Source organism: Gopherus flavomarginatus, chromosome 5 (assembly GCF_025201925.1).
Source record: "Gopherus flavomarginatus isolate rGopFla2 chromosome 5, rGopFla2.mat.asm, whole genome shotgun sequence".
NCBI classification, from domain to species: domain Eukaryota; kingdom Metazoa; phylum Chordata; order Testudines; family Testudinidae; genus Gopherus; species Gopherus flavomarginatus.
In genome coordinates, this window is record NC_066621.1 from 72,885,216 (window position 1) to 72,904,424 (window position 19,209).

The window sequence follows — 19,209 nt, forward strand, 5'->3', positions numbered from 1 at the left end:
ACAAACCCTGGTCATTGGCAGTCAGTACAAAATACAATAGCTTGAGGTTGCTTTTCTTTACCCTGGGGGACTTGCTCAGGTAGCAAGCATGAAGGTGTCGGGCTGGCTTATAGACATGTTTACTTCCACACCGATCTTGAAACAAGCAAAGCTTGGCCAGAGTACAGAATCTACTCTGTGAATTTTGTCATGGCAGAGTCTCTAAGGAATTTTGAGATAGATACATGTAAGATACAAAACTTGCCTAACAAAAAACTTCCGTTTCAGCTCTTGTTGTGAAAAGTGCCATTGGTTCAAATGGGATTTAAATCATGAGTTCCACTTAACCCTCAAGCAGATTTTCCTTAGCTATTCTATATTCTACTAAGAAATTTCTACAGTAAAAGTGATTGATCATTCAGGAGTCAGGTAGCTGGTGCTAAATGTACGGTAATGCCAAGGCACGTCAGATACTGAAAAAGAAAGTAGACAAATGAAGCTTACTTCTGAGATTTTATGGAGGTTAAGTGACAATTCTGTGATAGCATCAGGAGTACTGAGGCATAAATTAGCCTCACTGAATGAGTGAGAGGTTGTCTCTTGATATTTATGAAGTGAGCTATGGTTATTCATAGTTTACCTGCAGTAGACATGGACTCCAATATTACAAGCATGACAATACAGTAAGTTCTAAAGGTTTTTCTTGGATATCTATTCAGCTTATTGTTCTTGTATCTGGTTCAAACCCACCCCATCTAACAGTACAGAAGTGACAGAAGAGCAATTCAGCATGTGGGAGGATTTTCAAAAGAAATCTTTCGCACAGAAAGCTTTTTTTCTTCTTTTGTTTTCAAATCTACACACTGGCTAAGAGAATGCTGCAGCATGCTATACATTAGAGCTACTCTAATCAAATTTCAAACCCTGGATTTGAAGCATTCTTGCACCCAGAATATGCTAAATTCTGACTAACATGAGTTGAGATTTCTCTTAGAGCTGGAAAGCCAGTGATTCTTCCTGTTCCCTAGATGGTCTCCCTCATTTTAACACAAGCTATCCCATCACTACAGCAAGGCCTGGCTCACACACCTCTTTAAGATTAAAATGACGGAATCCTGCAGCGTTCTGGTATAGTGAGTACGTGTATTGGGCTTTCCTAGGAGGTTGGAATTTATTCTGCTCAAACATGAAAGGGACCTGCTACAGATGTTGGGTTGCTTCCAATGCTTGCAAAACAAATTGCAAGAGTGAGGCTCTGAACCACTTCAGGAAGTGAGTGTTTCAGCCTTTGAGCAGTCTTGCACTGGTGAGCAGCATTTTACGTACAGAAAATAGGGTAAAGATTAATCTGTATGGACTGGACTAATATCTTTTTTTATCTGACTCCACTAGACAGGTGTGTGTAGCCTGACAGGCATATGTTTCATTTAGTATAAAAACACCAGGACACAGTGTTGTCCTTTCAAAGTAGTAGCCATGTTAGTCTGTATCCGCAAAAAGAACAGGAGTACTTATGGCACTTTAGAGACTAACAAATTTATTGTAGCATAAGCTTTCGTGGGCTACAGCTCACTTCATCGGATGCATGTAGTGGAAAATACAGAAGGAAAATACACACACACAGAGGGAACATGAAACAATGGGTGTTACCATACACATTATAAGGAGAGTGATCAGTTAGGGTGAGCTGTTGTCAGCAGGAGAGAAAAAGAACTATTTGTAGTGGTAATGAAAATGGCCCATTTCCAGCACTTGACAAGGAGATATAAGGAACTGCGGGGCAGGGGAGATAAGCATGGGGAAATAGTTTTACTTTGTATAATGGCCCATCCACTCCCAGTCTTTATTCAAACTTTATTTAATGGTGTCTAATTTGCAAATTAATTCCAATTCAACAGCCTCTGGTTGGAGTCTGTTTTTGAAGTTTTTTTCTTGTAATATTGAGACTTTTAGGTCTGTAATTGAGTGGCCAGGGAGATTGAAGGTTCTCCAACTGGTTTTTGAATGTTATAATTCTTGATGTCTGATTTGTGTCCATTTCTTTTACGTAGAGACTGTCCAATTTGGCCAATGTACATGGCAGAGGGGCATTGCTGGCACATGATGGCATATATTGTTGTCCTTGATTCACATTTCCTTGTTTTGGTGGTGGTAACAACTCAGGATGCCATTAAATTGCCAATATTTACATACACTTGCCAGACAGCGGCATCTGATTGGTACTTAGGATAGGGAAATAGTGAAGGATGTCAAATACTTTTGTGTGGTGCCTACTAAATGGCAAAACACACACAATATATCACATGAACATTCTTAATTCTCTGAATTGCCTTTCCATTATAAAAGACCAGAAAGTAGAAAGTTCCCTACTTGTATAATTGCAGGATTTTTGATTGGGGAAATAAAACAACCCGTCTGCTTTTGTTTTCAGAGTTCACTGTGGAAATCACACATCAAAGCAGCCATCATTTGCCTTGAACATGGTATTGTAAAAGGCATATAATATCATGCACATGCTGGAACTGGAACTAAAAATAAAAATAAACTCTGCAATTCTGAGCTCCTTGCTGGTAGCCACCATTTTGTTAAAGTGACATCATTTGTGAGAATATCAGGATGGAAACATATTTCATTTTAATACTGACTTGGGATGAACTCTTAAGCTAGCCTGTAAAATCCAAACAAAACAGAAAGTATGGATTTCTTCTGTGTTTTGTGGATCAGAAGACAGATAACCCACTCAAGAGATGGCTCAGCTCCATGGCCATCTGTCTACTACCACGAGGGAGAGGAGAGCAGAATAGAGAGCCCACACAGAGCATATCCATAATTGCAAATCCCCAAAAGGAGGCTTAAGCAGCAAGAAGCAATCTCCCCTACTTCCCAATATTTAGCAGTAGCACTGGCTGTGTGACTGTGCACCAGGTACTGTCTGTTGGGGCTGAGGAATCCTTCCTTCTGCACTGTGAATTTTGAGTGAACTTTACTAAAGAAAAATTCTTGGACTACACTCTGTTCTCCAGGATTTGGCCCTCTATGATGCAACACTGTTTATTCAACAGACTATTATTACTATTACTATTGATGTAATAGGCATCACAGAAATTTGATGGAATGACGACAATCAATGGGACATCGAAATACCAGGGTAAAAAATATACAGAATTGATAGAGTAGGTCACGCTGATGGAGTGGCACTACACGTGAAAGAAAGTATAGTGTCAAATATAGTAAAAATCTTAAATGAATCGAACAGTACTATAAAATCTCTATGGATAGAAATTCCATGCTTGAATAATAAGAGCATAGCAATAACCACCTGACCAGGATGGTGATGGTGACTGTGAAATACTCAGGGAGATTAGAGATGCCAAAAAAACTCTCAGAAAACTCAATAATAAGGGGGGATTTGCAACTATGCCCATGTTGAATGGGTACTTGTCACATCAGGATGGGATGCAGATATAAAATTTCTAGACACCGGTAATGACTGCTTCATGGAACAGCTAGTCCTGGAACTCACAATAGAAGAAGCAATATTGATTTAGTCCTAAACGGAGCAAGGATTGGCTCCAATATTCACCAAGAGATTAATAAAGCTGAACTGGTTGGGAATAGTGACCGTAATTAAATTTAACATCCTTATAGGTGGGAAAATATAAAATAAACCCACCAGAGTAGCAGTTCATTTCTAAAAGGGAAACTACACAATAAATGTGGAAGCTAGTTAAAAGGAACAGCCTAGATCTAGGGGAGGGATAGCTCAGTGGTTTGAGCATTGAGCTGCCAAACCCAGGGTTGTGAGCTCAATCCTTGAGGGGGCCACTTAGGGATCTGGGGCAATAATCAGTACTTGGTCCTGCTAGTGAAGGCAGGGGGCTGGACTCAATTTTTTAGGTTAGATAAATGTCTATTAGGGATGGTCTAGACAATATTTGGTCCTGCCATGAGGGCAGGGGACTGGACTCGATGACCTCTCGAGGTCCCTTCCAGTCTACGAGTCTATGAGAAGTGCCTGCATGCTGCATCAAATTATTTTAAAACACCATAACAGAAGCTCAAGCTAATAGTATTCTCCAAATAAAAACAAAACAATAAGAGCAGCAAAAAAAATGCCATGATGGCTAAACCACTACATAAAAGAAGCAGTTAGTGGCAAAAGGCATCCTTGAAAAATTGGAAGTCAAACCCTAGTGAGGAAAATAGAAAGGAGCATCATCTCTGTAAAGAAAAGTATAATTAGGCCAAAAGAGAATTTGAAGAGCAACTAGCAAAAGACAAAAACTAACAGCAAGAAATAGTTAAGTACATAAGAAGCAGGAAGCCTGCAAATCCATCGGTGGGGCTATTAGATGATAAAAGTGATAAAGGAGCACTCAAGGAAGACAAGGCCATTGGGGAGAAGCTAAATGAATTCTTTGCAACAGTCTTCACTGCAGGGAATGTGAGGTTCCCACACCCAATACACCAGATATTTTTAGGTGGCAAAACTGAGGAACTGTCCCAGACTGACGCGTTGATAGAGGTGGCTTTAGAAAATACTGATAAATTAAACAGTAATAAGATAGTAGTACCAGATGATATCAACATAAGAATTCTGAAGGAACTCAGATATGAAATTGTAGCACTACTAACTGTGGTATGTAACTTATTGCTTAAATCAGCCCCTGTATCAGATAACTAAAGGATAGCTAATGTAATGCAGATTTTAAAAAAAGGTTACAGAGGTGTTCCTGGCAATTACAGGCAGATAAGCCTAATTTCAGTACCTGGCAAATCGATTGAACCTATAGTAAAGAACAGAATTTTCACACACAGAGATGAACATGATGTGCTGGGAAAGAGTAAACATAGCTTTTGTAATGGGAAATCATGCCTCACCATCATTAGAATTCTTTGAACGGGTTAACAAACATGTGGACAAGGGTGATACCATGGTTATAGCATACTTGGACTTTCAGAAAGCTTTTGACAATGTCCCACATCAAAGGCTCTTAAGTGAAATAATTAGCTATGAGATAAGAGGGAAGGTTCTCTCATGGATCAGTAATTATTTATAAGTTAGGAAACGAAGGGTAGGAATAAATGACCAATTTTTAAGTACAGAGCAGTAAATAGCATGGTCCCCAAAGATCTGCATAGGGACCTGTGATGTTCATAATATTAATAAATTATGTGAAAACAATGGTGTGAACAATGAGGTGGAAATCTTTGCAGATGATACGTTACTCAAGATAATTAAGTCCAAATCTGACTGTGAAGAGGTAAAAAAGGAATCTCACAAATCTTCCTGACTGGAAAAGAAAATGACATGAAATTCAATGTTCATAAATACAAAGTAATGCACATTGGAAAACATAATCCCAAGTATACTTATAAAATGGTGGGGTCTAAATTAGCTGTTACCACTTGACAAAGATCGTGGAGAGTTTTCTGAAAACATCTGCTCAGTGTGCAGCGGCAGTCAAAAAAGCTAACAATGTTAGAAAAAATTAGTAAAATGATAGATAATAAGACAGAAAATATCATAATGCCACTATATAAATCAATGAAATGCCCACATTTTGAATACTTCATGAAGTTCTGGTTGCCCCATCTCAAAAAAGATTAGAACTGGAAAAAGAACAGAGAAGGGCAAAACAAAACAAAAAACACCCAAGAATGATAAAGGGTATGGAACTGCTTCCATATGAGGAAAGATTAAAAAGACTGGGACTGCTCAATTTAGAAAAGAGATGACTAAGGGGGGGATTATGATAGAAGTCTATAAAATCATGAATGGTTTGGAAAAAATGAATAGGGAGTTTACATAACGCAAGAACTATGAGTCATCCGATGAAATTAATAGGCAGCAGGTTTAAAACAAACATAAGGAAGTGCTTCTTCACACAACGCACAATCAACCTGTGGAACTTGTTGCCAACAGATATTGCGGAAGCCAAAAATATACCTACGTTCAAAAAAGAATAGGTTCATCAATGACTATTAGCTAAGATGATCAGGGACATAATCTCATGCTATGGTTGTCCCTCAATCTCTGACTGCCAGAAACTGACATTAGAGGATGGATTACGCAGTAATTGCCCTGTTCCAGTCATTCCCTCTGAAGCATCTGATACTTGCCACTGTTGGAAGAGAGACTACTGAGCTAGATGGACCTTGAGTCTGACCCAGTATGGCCATTCTTAGATTCTTATGTTCTTAGACTAATCACAAAATATTTAAACACTGGACCAAATTCATCCCTGGAGTAACTCTACTGTGATTTTGGCCCACAATTTCTCATGCACATGGGACTGTAAAGCAAAGATAGTTGCTACGCAGATGAAACCTCTCTCATCTAGAATAAACAGCATAATGACTCTGGCCTGGGCTCTAAATACTTTATCATGGAAATAGGTTTATAAAGTGGTTCAAATCAGAGTTCAGGTAACGTGGCTTTAGTTTATCTTCAGCTGGAATGTGCTTGTAACATCCATGTTTCATTCATAGTATAATCATATTTTTAAAAAGAATTTAACAGTTTAATCTTTAAATGATCTGCTTGAATAGCAGAATTTGCTGTTTAATTTCTAAATGTTAAACCAGTATAAATGATGATCAGAAACTGGTTTGCTCTTTTTGACTGTGGTGCTCAGCAGCAGATGGCTCAGAAAAGCTATTCAATTAAAAAAATCCCATCAATTTCACATTCCATTTCCTGCTTCCACATGGTGAGAAAAATGTCTCACCTCGTGAACTTCCAACACACTGTGCAGGTCAAAACAAGGGCAGTTTGCTTTGAAGAAAGCACACTGCTCTTCAATCTTCTAGTATAGCATGGAATGCAACATTTTGGGCTCAGTTCTGCCCTTACTACATGAACACAACTCCCATCAACTGCAACTCAGACTACTGACTTTAGCAGGTAGTGCACCCATCTATAAAAGAGGAAATTGGACAATTCAAAATTATGACAACATTGGACTAAATACATTCTTGGTGTAGACTGTAGAGAGTGGAATTACAATCATGGTTTGGTCCAAGGCCTTTATTACATTTGTTACCAGTGCTAACACAGCAGGATGGTAGGCACCTCTGAAATATCTGAGACAGGCAGGCATGAAAGAACTCTATAGATATCCTTTACGCTTAGTACCCTTTGGGACCTTTTTGGGTTATTTCATGTTGCTTTACTTTGTGATAAAATTAGACTGTCTCTGACACTCTCTTTTTACAATACTTAAATAAATAGAGCAGAATTTTAAATATCTAAGAATATGTTTGAGTATAAATGACTTTCATGTGGAATTGTATCTATTAAACCATGAAATGCTGTGAAATTAATTATTTTTGACACAACCACCCTCATGAAATCGACCATTGGGAATGCATACATTGCCTGGTAGAAAGAGTCTGTTTAGGACAAAGCATAAAAAGCTAATAAAATTTTGTTGGACAGTCTATAAAGTATTGCTTTTGAATTTTAATTGTAGATTTTTCTCTTAAATTATAGGCCCAGTCTTCCACCAAACTTCCACTAACTTTACTTAGCACAAAATCAGGCCCTAATTGGCTAATTTTCTCTCAATGGGCAACTGAAATTTTCAGTTCTCATTTTTTATTAGCAGGGAGAACCTTCTCACTTGTGTATAAGAAAAAAAACCTCAAAATGCATTTACAGTGCAAAATAAAGTTTTTAATGGTAAATATATACACTGCTACCCTGCTATAACGAGACCGGATATAACATGGGTTTGCATATAGCGCGGTAGCAGCGGGGCTCTGGCGGCCTTTTATAGGGTCCAGGGCTCCGGCTGCTGAAGGGAGCCCTGGGCCCTTTACATCACTGCTGGAGCCCTGCCACCGTTACCCCGGGGCTCCGTCAGCGGGCTTGGGCAGAGCTTTAAAGGGTCCAGGGCTTCAGCTGCTGCAGGGAGCCTTGGGCCCTTTAAGTCACCGCCAGAGCCCTGCTGCTACTACCCCGGGGCTCTGGCGCGGGGCTCGGCTGACGATTTAAAGGGCCCGGACTCCCCACATTGGCTGGAGCCCGGAGCTCTTTATGTCACCGCCGGAACCCTGCTGCCACTACCCTGGGGCTGCGGCAGTGTGGTTCGCTGGCAATTTAAAGGGTCCGGGGCCCGGCTGCGGGAGCTGGATGTGGATGTGATATATCTTGACTTTAGCAAGGCTTTTGATATGGTCTCCCACAGTATTCTTGCCAGCAAGTTAAAGAAGTTTGGACTGGATGAATGGACTATAAGGTGGATGGAAAGCTGGCTAGACTGTCGGACTCAATGGGTAGTGATCAACAGCTCAATGTTTAGTTGGCAGCCGGTATCAAGCGGAGTGCCCCAAGGGGTCAGTTTTATTCAACATCTTTATTAATGATCTGGATGATGGCATGAGTTGCACCCTCAGCAAGTTAGCAGATGACACTAAGCTGTGAGGGAGAGGTCGATAATGCTGGAGGGTAGAGATAGGGTCCAGAGTGACCTAGACAAATTGTAGGATTGGGCCAAAAGAAATCTGATGAGGTTCAACAAGGACAAGTGCAGAGTCCTGCACTTAGGACAGAAGAATCCCATGCACCGCTACAGACTAGGGACTGAAAGGCTAGGCAGCAGTTCTGCAGAAAAGGGACCTAGGGGTTATAGTGGACGAGAAGATGGATATGAGTCAGCAGCGTGCCCTTGTTGCCAAGAAGGCCAATGGCATATTGGGCTGTATTAGTAGGAGCATTGCCAGCAGATCAAGGGAAGTGATTATTCCCCTCTATTCAACACTGGTGAGGCCACACCTGGAGTATTGCATCCAGTTTTGGTCCCCCCACTACAGAAGGAATGTGGACAAATTGGAGAAAGTCCAGCAGAGGGCAATGAAGATGATTAGGGGGTTGGGGCACATGATTTACGAGGAGAGGCTGAGGGAACTAGGGTTATTTAGTCTATAGAAGAGAAGAGTGAGGGGGGATTTGATAGCAGCCTTTAACTACCTGAAGGGAGAGTTCCAAAGAGGATGGACCTAGGCTGTTCTCGTGGCAGCAGATGATAGAACAAGAAGCAATGGTCTCAAGTTGCAGTGGGGGCAGTTTAGGTTGGATATTAGGAAACACTATTTCACCAGGAGGGTGGTGAAGCACTGGAATGTGTTACCTAGGGAGCTGGTGGAATCTCCATCCTTAGAGGTTGTTAAGGCCTGGCTTGACAAAGCCTTGGATGGGATAATTTAGTTGGTGTTGGTCCTGCTTTGAGCAGTGGATTATACTAGATGACCTCCTGAGGTCTCTTCCAACCCTAATATTCTATGATTCTATGAGCTTGGGAGCAGGGCCCAAGTTGTTTATTGGGTGCGAGATTTTTTTGTGGGGAAATCGCTACAAGGAACTATAGAAACTTACATTGTAGATTTTCCTAAGAACACAGTATTCAGAAGCACCTGGGGTATGTATTGCTGTCCTTGCCTCCCTGTCCTTTAGCCCAGGTCTCATCAACTCACTATCATATGGAGAGACAGTGAAGAGTCATATCTAGGGCTGTGCAAGGGAAGTAATGTGGTGACAGAAGAGGAATGTTCTGCTCAATATCTGCTCTGTGGTGTTCCCACTGCTTGGCACCTTTACATGCAGTCTTGTGCCCCAGAAGTAAAGTGACCAAACCAAGTTTACACATAGTATAGAAAAGTGGCAGAACCAGGACTTTATCCCTGGCATCTTGACTCCTGGTCCCCACTTTCAACACTAGATCACAGAGCCTAACGATAGAGTGGGATTCCTACACGCTTTCAAAAATGTCTTCAATCTGTGTCTTTATGACCTTGTTCTCCAAATACAGTACGTACAGCATAGAAAGCATTTGAGGCTATTTGAATAGCCCTAAAAATAAAACAAGATAGATACAAATGATAATACACAATGAATAACACTGACTTATGATTAAGTGTGTTCCCAAATCTTTGTGCTGAAATCTGAAAGTGATGGTTCATATTCTGTAGCCTTGCAAAACAACCTACATGGGGCCCTGTTATTTACTTATGGTGATAAATGGCTAAGGACAGCAAGTCAGATGTTTGACCTCTGATTGTCGTATTCCACATAACCATTCAGAAATGTGATGGTTCAGATCTCTTTTATCAGTGTCTACATTGTATTACTAAGGACGCTGATGAGCTTAACAAATGGTTAATTACATCCTAATATTTGCCTTAAATATAGTAACCATTCAGGACATGCTGTCTCAAACAGTCAGTGTATGACACCATGCAGAAGAAAAAAAAAGCTCTATGCTGATCTTTGCTTACCAATACAGGATTCCCCGGAAAGTGAGTAGGTTCCATTGTCATGGAAACCGCTTCTGCACTCACAGTGGTACCACCCTGGGAGGTTAACACAGCGTGAATGGTTGTGACACTCAATGATCCCCTCTGCACACTCATCAATATCTGCCTCAGAGAAAAACACAAGCCAGCCAGGAAATTAATTTCCTTTGACACCAACATTTTAGATGCTTTTTTTTTTTAAAGTCTTCCTTTAAAATATGGATTGTATTTTGTTATGGTTCCAAACACCAAACACACAGTTGGCTCAACAACAGCAAAAACAACAATAAGTAGGACATCTGAAACATAAAAAGTAAATACAAATTTTACTATCATACGTAAATAAGCTGTTTTTATTCAGAGGTAAGGAACTATTTTTTCCATGTACATAAAACATTCTGAGGGAGATTCTCAACTGAGAATTTGCCCTGTATCTTTTTCTGAGAATCCTGAAGTATCGCTGTAGAATGAAAGATTAATTATCCAAAATAAAATATGAGATTATTCTTACTGCTGGTGGTGTTCTGAAGTGCTGTAGAAGTGGTGTACAATTCTGATCCTAAGGGCCCTACTCTATCACCATTACATGGAATATTATTTAATTATGAAAGTAGTCTTACTGGGTATGATCTTAATTCCATTAGGTCTGCTTTATACTAGTCCTCCAGCGCAGTGCAGACTTAAAATCATTGGATCCCCCCTCGGAGGATTCTCTTGGCATAGGGGAAATTCTCTGTTGGTGTAGGGCTGCTGTAGTGACTCCCATGATGCTTCTCCTGACCCCAAATATAGGTAGGATGGCCGGACAAAAAGAATCATGGCTGGGAAGCCTCTGAGACTGGCTGAAAGGTCCACGGCACTATTTTAACTTTCCCTGGGAACCAGATCAGGCCACTAGCTTGCCCAGGGACTGAGGAAAGCCCTAGAGTTTGGCTGGACCAGACAGTCTGATGCAGTGAGAGCAAAGGTGATAGAAAGGATACCTAATCAGTGTTAATAATATGCCTAATCTCCAAACTGGGCATCGCAGTACAGCCTGCAAAAGACGGCAAATTTTCAGCAACTGGATTTCTGTTCAAGAGTTAATGTTTGGCCACTGTACAGGATTTTATGTGTTCAACACATTTTACAAAATTAAATAACACCTTGCTGAAATTACAATTTTCACACTGTTTCTGTGATTAAAGTTAATACATTGTAATAGCATGTGACAGAAAGAAAAGGCAATCATATGTTTCAGCTGCAGTTATAAGATCCTCTGGAAAAGAGTGAACAAATGGCAATATACCTGTAATTTTGTAGCAGTGGAAATATACAGAAAGTTTGATTCCCTGCAGAGTTCCAGTAAACATGGGTTACTTTTACTAAGGATTTTTCTAAACCTTCTTTAACATCATAATCTGTAATAATCTTGGCTGATTAGTGCTGGCACCTGGCTGTTGTTCTCCTTTGAGCATTTATGCAGTATATTTTGGAGGGTTGTAATTAAAATTAGCAAATTAATTTTATGTTAACCTTCCAGTAATTAAGAAGCTGTTATATTTTCATGATGTTCATAAAAATGGTTTATTCTTCTGTTTAGCCAGAACCATTTTTAAAAAATCTTCGACAGTTTTCAGCACCACTGTAGGGGATCTTTCCAATTATAAATGAATGTCTTTCCTTCAACAAGGATGAGCTGCTTTCATCCACTGAGAATTATTCCTAGCTAGTCAACAGCATATGAAACAAGAATGAAACTTGTATCACAAACACAATGGAAATCTGCAGACTTTGGCCTCATTCTGCCTTGAGCATGGGTGCAGGGCTCTCACCCCTGGATCTTGATGCAAGACTGGGATCTTACTGAGCAATCTGAGTCTGATTCTTATCTCCATTTACAAATATTATACACCAGTGCGGCTCCATTGACTTCAGCAAAATTTATTCTGCTGTAGACCAGTATAGATCAGAACCAAGTATTTTCCAAATTCAATTATATTTATTATTTTGTATTAGCAGTGCACCACAAAGGACAGACTCATCTTTCTTTCTTTTAATAATGGTATTTATTCTTGTTTAAATCTAACTCAGGAATCTAAACAAAGCCCCCCTTTCACTTTTGTGTTCATATTCTGCTTAAAAGTGAAGCAATATAATTTTCTACAGCGCTAGCATACAACTACCATTTATTTCTAGCATTCTTCAACATCTGTCTAATAATAAAGTTAGCTTGTTTACCCTTTAAACTCTGTTGCTGCTGCCACCCGTCTGTACTTTATATTTTGTGGAAGCTTGTTTTTATGCTAAAAATTATGTACAAATCTAACTGTCCATCAATGATGAGCGCTGCTTGCAAATTCAGATGCTTTCAATTCATTACAGCAAATGGAATTTATAACCATGATCTTTTCACATGTCATGGCTGATGGAACAAGTTTAATCCTATTTGGGAAGTGCATGACTTTGCTACTGCAGGTTATTTGCAAATGAATCCTTCTTGCGTCTTTTTCTGCCCTTGTATTGAATCCAAGAGCGCTCTGATCTAAAAATTGTTTACTTGGGTCAGTCCTTTACTTGACCTCCCCTCCCTTCAATTCTACTGTTTTTAATTTATGAAGTCAATAGTTTTCCTAAAGTTTATCTCCAAAGCAGAGTCCATTTGAAAGAATGTCTGATTTAGGTTTATGGTACAGGATGCTGATTAGTAGATTACTTTTTAGAGAGCTCTCCTGGTTAGAGACCAAAACTGAGCATTTGCTCCTATTTAAAGAATGGAGAAGAGAGTCAGAACGTGAGGCTATGCACATTATGTTGGGAAAAATAAAATATCACTGATTATTTCTCGATTTGATTACTTCCTTAACCTACCAACACCATCTTTGTCTGTAGCTTCCTACAGGAATAGTGAAAAGGGTTAGGCGATGAAATTTTGATAAACATCTGAAGCACTGTATGAAAGGCAAAGGGGAAAATAATAAGTAGGCTTTTCATTTGTCTAATGCATTACAGTTGGTTAGCCCCCACACTTGCACAAATGTCCACAAAGGCTAAAGAAAAAAAGAAAAGGCCCTTCAGCTGATCCTATTATCCCTTACCCTATTTTTAGCAAGTCATACATGGACAATATTTATGAATTTGTTCTGTAAATACTGAGTGATTTAAGAACAAAGAGGTCTTTGTAAACTGGGATGTTTTAAAGTATGTAATTCATATAATGGAGACTGCAAGCCTACACTGTTAGGGGCATTGGCTAGATGACCTAGCTGGATCTTTTCCATCTTATCCTCATATAGTTCTTGGAAGCACTTTTATGTGGAGTATTTGTATATAAGAAGATTTTGCAATATCTAATGGCTGGATAAGATGATTGGAAATCAAGTGATCTGGGTTCTATTCTAGGTTTGTCACTGGCCCCCTCAAATAAGTCACTTCACCCTTCTGTTTTCCCATCTTTATACACTCACTCATCTACATTAAGCACTTTCAGATCACTGGATCAAAGATGCCATAAGTACACAGTATTTATATGCATATGGTATACATATATCAGTGCCAGATTTTTCACTACAGTATATGATTTAATGGCCTACAAAGCTATAGTGTGTGTATTATATATAGATTTCCAGATAAAAAGACGTGTTAAAAGGAAGTAAAGGGAGGAAAATATATAGCAGCAAATTAAGAATAAAAACAGCACTGTACAACAGAATTGCATTGATTCCCCAAACAAGTACTACAAAACTGTTCTGGGACTGTACCCTAATGCAGCTGTCAGGAAATGACTGCTGGACATGTGCAGTTACAGGTCCGTGTGCGCTGCTCCTCTCCCAGCCCACCCCAAACCAATGTTCCACATTCTCTCTATGTTAAGGGCACAGATTTCTGGAGAAGCACAAAAGTTCCACTACATTAAGGCCCTCTACAAGCATTTATGGGGGTGGGGAGTGGGAGGAAAGGAAAGGAGATAGTAGGATGCCCCCTTAAATATATAGCTTAATACAGTAAAAGCTATTTTATCCAGCACATTGGGGGAATGGAGATACTGGTAAGTGAAAAATTCCAGATAACTAAGAGTGAGGAAGTTTGGGTGTGGGAGGGGTTGCGGTATGGGAGGGGGTGCAGGGCGTGGGCTCTGGGAGGGAGTCTGGGTGTGGGACAGGACTCAGGGAAGCAGGTAGGGTAACGGGAGAGGGTGCAAAGTGCCGATCCGGTGGGTGCCCACGTTGGGTGGCTCCCCACAAGTGGAAACCTGTCCCCGGTTGCTTCTAGGTGGAGGCACAGCAGGCAGCTCTGTCCTCATCCCGCCCTGAGCACTAGCTCTGCGGTTCCAATTGCCTGGGAACCACGGCCAATGAGACCTGTGGAGGCGGTGCCTGTGGGTAGAGGCAGCATGTAGAGCCGGCTGCTGTGCCTCCTCCTAAAAGCATCCTCTCCTGTGCCCCGACCCACTTCCCTGAGCCCCCTCCAACACCCAAACTCCCTCCCAGAGCCCACACTACACACCCTTTGCCACACTCCAACCCCCTTCTGGCCCTGCACCAACCGGACTATAAACCAGAATCTCAGTGGAGGTCAGAAATGCCAGTTTATACAGCCTTCCGGGTGGTGAAGTGCTGGATAAAACAGCTTTTATCGTATATTCATCTTTATGAGGCTAATCCAAAACTCATTGAAAGCAATGGAAAGACTCTCATTGACTCACTGACTTTTACAGACTTTGGATCAAGTGCTATATTTTAAAATATATAATATAAACCAAATAGTGTGCATGTGCGACCCAGCAGATTTGTATTCTTGTGGGAATCTCAACTTCTGACTATCATGAATGTGTGACTTTCAGCTGTGCAGAACATGAAGTCTGCATTAATGTAATTTTTACATTTCTTATTTAACTATATTTTAACAAGGGGCAATGCAGTTCTTCCCCCCACCCTACCCCACCCCGTAGTGCCCTTCTCCTCTCAACCTTTTTTCATTTTAAGCCCTGCTCACAATGCCCATCTGGAAGGAGTTACTGTACAGGAGGTTCTAATGCATGCTTTTATCCCACTTGGTTATTTAACTGTCATTAGCACAGGATTATTAATGGATCTGATAACACTCCATTATGGTGATTTAGCAGAAGGTATGAAGTGGTACATTTTTCCATTGTACAACAGGGACACCCGTTGTTTTTGAATACGCTCTTGCAGGATGCTAATCCTGTCCTTTGAGGACAGGTCTGTAGTTTTTACTTTTACCATTCCAGCTTCCTGCATTATTCATAGGGGTATTTATGCACACATGATAAATAGGATAATTTACCTCAAAATAAAACACAATGGTTTCAGAACCCGATGAAAAATGGAGAATTAAAATAAGTCAATCTTCTAAAATGCTTCACCACATTTCTGTCATTATGTGATTATACTCTTATGCTGTGTTTACCAGAGGCTCTACACAAAATGAGACAGCAGAGTTTTAAAAATAAAGCCTTTGTTCATCAAATTCCTAGAATATTGCTGTTCATGTAAAAAATATGAAATCCTTTTCTTTAGCTCTTTATTGAATAGGACACTTGGTAAAAACAAAATTAAGTTATTTTCCAATTAATACAGCATCACAAAGGTCTCAGACATCCTAAACTGAAATCACACTCTTTGATTGTTAAGTATACTAATTCCAGGAGAGTATCATAGCTGTATGTTCCAAAGGAACATCCCCCTAAAGAGTCTCTTCATCATAAAATCGCTTAATGACCATCCATCTGGACAAGTGAGGCATGAATCCTATCTCCCTCCATTTTCATAAAATTAAGACAGGGAAAACTGAATATGGATGAAAGCTTTATGCAAATATGATTCCCCCACACACCTCAGAGCAGACATGCACCCACTTCAAGGGGCCCTCCATGCTCCCACAGAATTCAACTGCTTTGAGGAAAACAGTATGAAGCTGGTGCATGTGATCTGAATGTTACCCATTTGGCAGATTAATAAGCTAACAATTAAAACAATAACCAACAGCCATTCCCCAAACCAAAAAAACTTCAGACAAACCACCCCTCTAAAACTTTACTTGGCCAAATTCAGTCCTGATGCAAGTGGCCATCACTCCTCTAGTTTCAATTGTTGTACCTGCTTATCTCAGGATTGAATTTGGTTTATTATTACTACTTTTTCTGTTGGCCCTGGTGCCCCTTTCCAGTTGGCATGAAGAAATTATGCTTACTCTCAAATGTTTATAATAAAAACCGCAATTCTGTGGCACTTCTCAAGTCGTGATTTTAGTTATAGTTATGTTGGGCTTCATCCTACAGTCCTTACTCTAGCAGTGGCAGTTTGTCCTAGGTAACAGTGTAGGATCAGGCTCCAGGGCATGAGGACAGGAAAGTAAAATAAAAAACTGCAGTTTGTAAATATAACAAATACAACTCATGTTCATGATGTCCCAATAAAAACGGAATATATGTAGCAGCTACATGGTACTTCAGAGGTAGATGGTGTGTCCAGGCACCTATTACAATTAAAGAGCAGCTGTAACATAGTTATTGTGCAACTGTGGATTAGTGTTATCAGGATTGTTAATCAGCTGGAAAATGTGTGTGTAAATTTAAAAGTATTAGTTTAACCCAAGAAGCTATCAGGATAACAGACTATTGGATGCCAGCAATTTTTAAGATTAATTCTTTTAATATATCACATCTCATTTACTGAAATCCATTTTTATAAACACTCCAAACTGATTTCTTTATCAGTTTAGTGCATGTCTCTTCATATTAGTCTATTTGTATGCTAAATCTGCAGCATACTTGAAGGCTGCAATTTAAAAGTCGCTGAGCTAGCCAGATGGTTGTCAATTCACAATATATTATCTAAGACAAAGTTTTGGATACCAATGTTTCTTTCATACCAAGCATAAAGACTTGTTTAGGAAACATGAATGCTGCCATAGTATTTAATGGAAAATTTTAGCAGCCAATGATCAGGGAATGAGAGTAGCCAGTCCACAATTAAGGTTGTATTTGAGTTTCTGATAAGAACTAGATTTTAGCCGCTCCTCTGTAAGCCACAAAGAAATATTGGTTTCAAAGTTGGCAGGTTATAGGGTTTCCTGTAGTAGCGTAGGTAGGTAGTATTCCTGTTTTACAGATGGAACAACTGAGATACAAAAAGAATTAAGTGAGGCACCCAAGGTTACACAGAAAACTTATGATAGAGCCAGGAACAGACTCCAATCGCTTGATTCACAGACCGGTCTCTTAACAGTGAGGTCATCCTTCCACCACATAATTACTATAAAGCCGATTCTTAAACAACCAAACAGACCCAAGGCTGTGCAGCGTTACCTGTACTGGTGAGTCATCAACAAAAATTGGTTGAATTTTTTAAGATATATTAGAAATCTTGGCACTTGAGAATCAATTCAATTGATAAATACTGTTATACCTGCATGTGCAATACCCAAGCAATGCTACAGTGTACTAGATAGGAGCTCCAGGACAAAAACTGCTTGGGAATGAAAGAACAAAATTAATATGGGAGATCCATTCTAATCCATGATGACCATAGCAGACACTTTTAGCACCAATCTTGTACCTGTATTTAAAACTAAAAAGATGCTTTTTTTTGCTTCTAGAAGCAAAAATCATCATTGACCACAAATTTCATTGATCTAGTGTATGGAATGAGGAAACATAACAGTACTGGGTCAGACCAATGGTCAATCTAGTCCAGTATCCTTTCTTCCAGCAGGTGCCAGATGCTTCAGAGGGAATGAATAGAATAGGGCAATTATCAAGTAATCTATCCTCTGTTGCCAGCTTCTGGCAGCCACAGGTTTAGGGTATTACACAGTGGATGAATTTGGCCTCTTATGCATTAGCATACTGACAGACCCCATTCCACATAACCTCTGATGCACCAACTGTCCAACAATGAAGTGCTCCACAAACAATGTTCAAGTGACATTAGTTCTCCAGTGGAAATAGCTTCATTGATAAGCCTTAGCATTGTTCTACTGCTGAAAGGAGACTATCCCATTGGCAATCTTCAGGTGTATTACCAGCTAATATATCACTAAACCCAGCACTTAAAATGTTTAAGTTCAGTATCACAGAGGAGTGGGAATAGCTCATTATCTCATCTAGTCCCATCCTGTGACAGTGCAGAAAAGTCCTCTACAAGATATTCTTCAGTGTTTTCCCAGTTTAATGTCAAAAAGACTTGTGATGGCGCTCCTACCAGTTCACTGGGAATCTTACATTCACATTATTAGGAAGTTCTCTTGATTAGTTTGAGCCTTGTCATAAGAGTCATATGAGACTAAACAACACTTTTCAAAACAGAGACACAAAGTGGGTGAGGTAATATCTTTTATGGGACCAACTTCTGTTGGTGAGAGACACAAGCTTTTGAGCTTACACAGAGCTCTTCTTCAGGGCTGGGAAATTAACTCAGAATGTCACATCCGAGTACAAGATGGAACAGTCTGTTTAGCATAAATAGATAACACATTTCAAAGGACCAAATGGTAAGCTCAAAAACATGTCTCTCTCACAACAGAACACCAACAATACCACAGCATACTTTTCAAAACAATTTCACTGTTAATAGGAGGCAGCAGTTGGTAAAAAAATGATAAAAGACAAATTATTTCCACTAAGAAAAGTGTCAACCGTCATCCTCACAACTCCTGTATGTAACCCTAAGGTAAGAAAAGAAGCCAAATGCTAACTTAAATGTATATAGTACCCCTGCCCTATAGACAACTCCAGTCTCTTTAATAAGCCTGCAAGCAAGTTGAATGTTAAAAAAACACTTTTTTTAAGCTTCAAAAGAGCATTTTCAATAGTTTTAAACTTTCCAAAGCACTAGAATGGGTTATCTAGGGAGGCAGTGGAATCTCCTTCCTTAGAGGTTTTTAAGGTCAGGTTGACAAAGCCCTCGCTGGGATGATTTAGTTGGGCATTGG

The 19,209-nt window shown here is 39.8% G+C and overlaps 1 protein-coding gene across 7 annotated transcripts in view; it reads right to left on the minus strand.

Moving 5' to 3' along the window:
- NELL1 (neural EGFL like 1) overlaps positions 1-19,209 on the minus strand; it is a 452,170-nt gene that overhangs the window by 25,151 nt on the left and 407,810 nt on the right. For 5 of the 7 annotated variants that reach the window (XM_050955301.1, XM_050955299.1, XM_050955303.1 and 2 more), the window contains one exon: positions 10,258-10,398. The exons of the other annotated variants lie outside the window; for them this stretch is intronic. In XM_050955301.1, the coding sequence (XP_050811258.1) occupies positions 10,258-10,398 (141 nt within the window). The remainder of the gene's footprint in view (positions 1-10,257; positions 10,399-19,209) is intronic. 7 annotated transcript variants of the gene reach the window in all.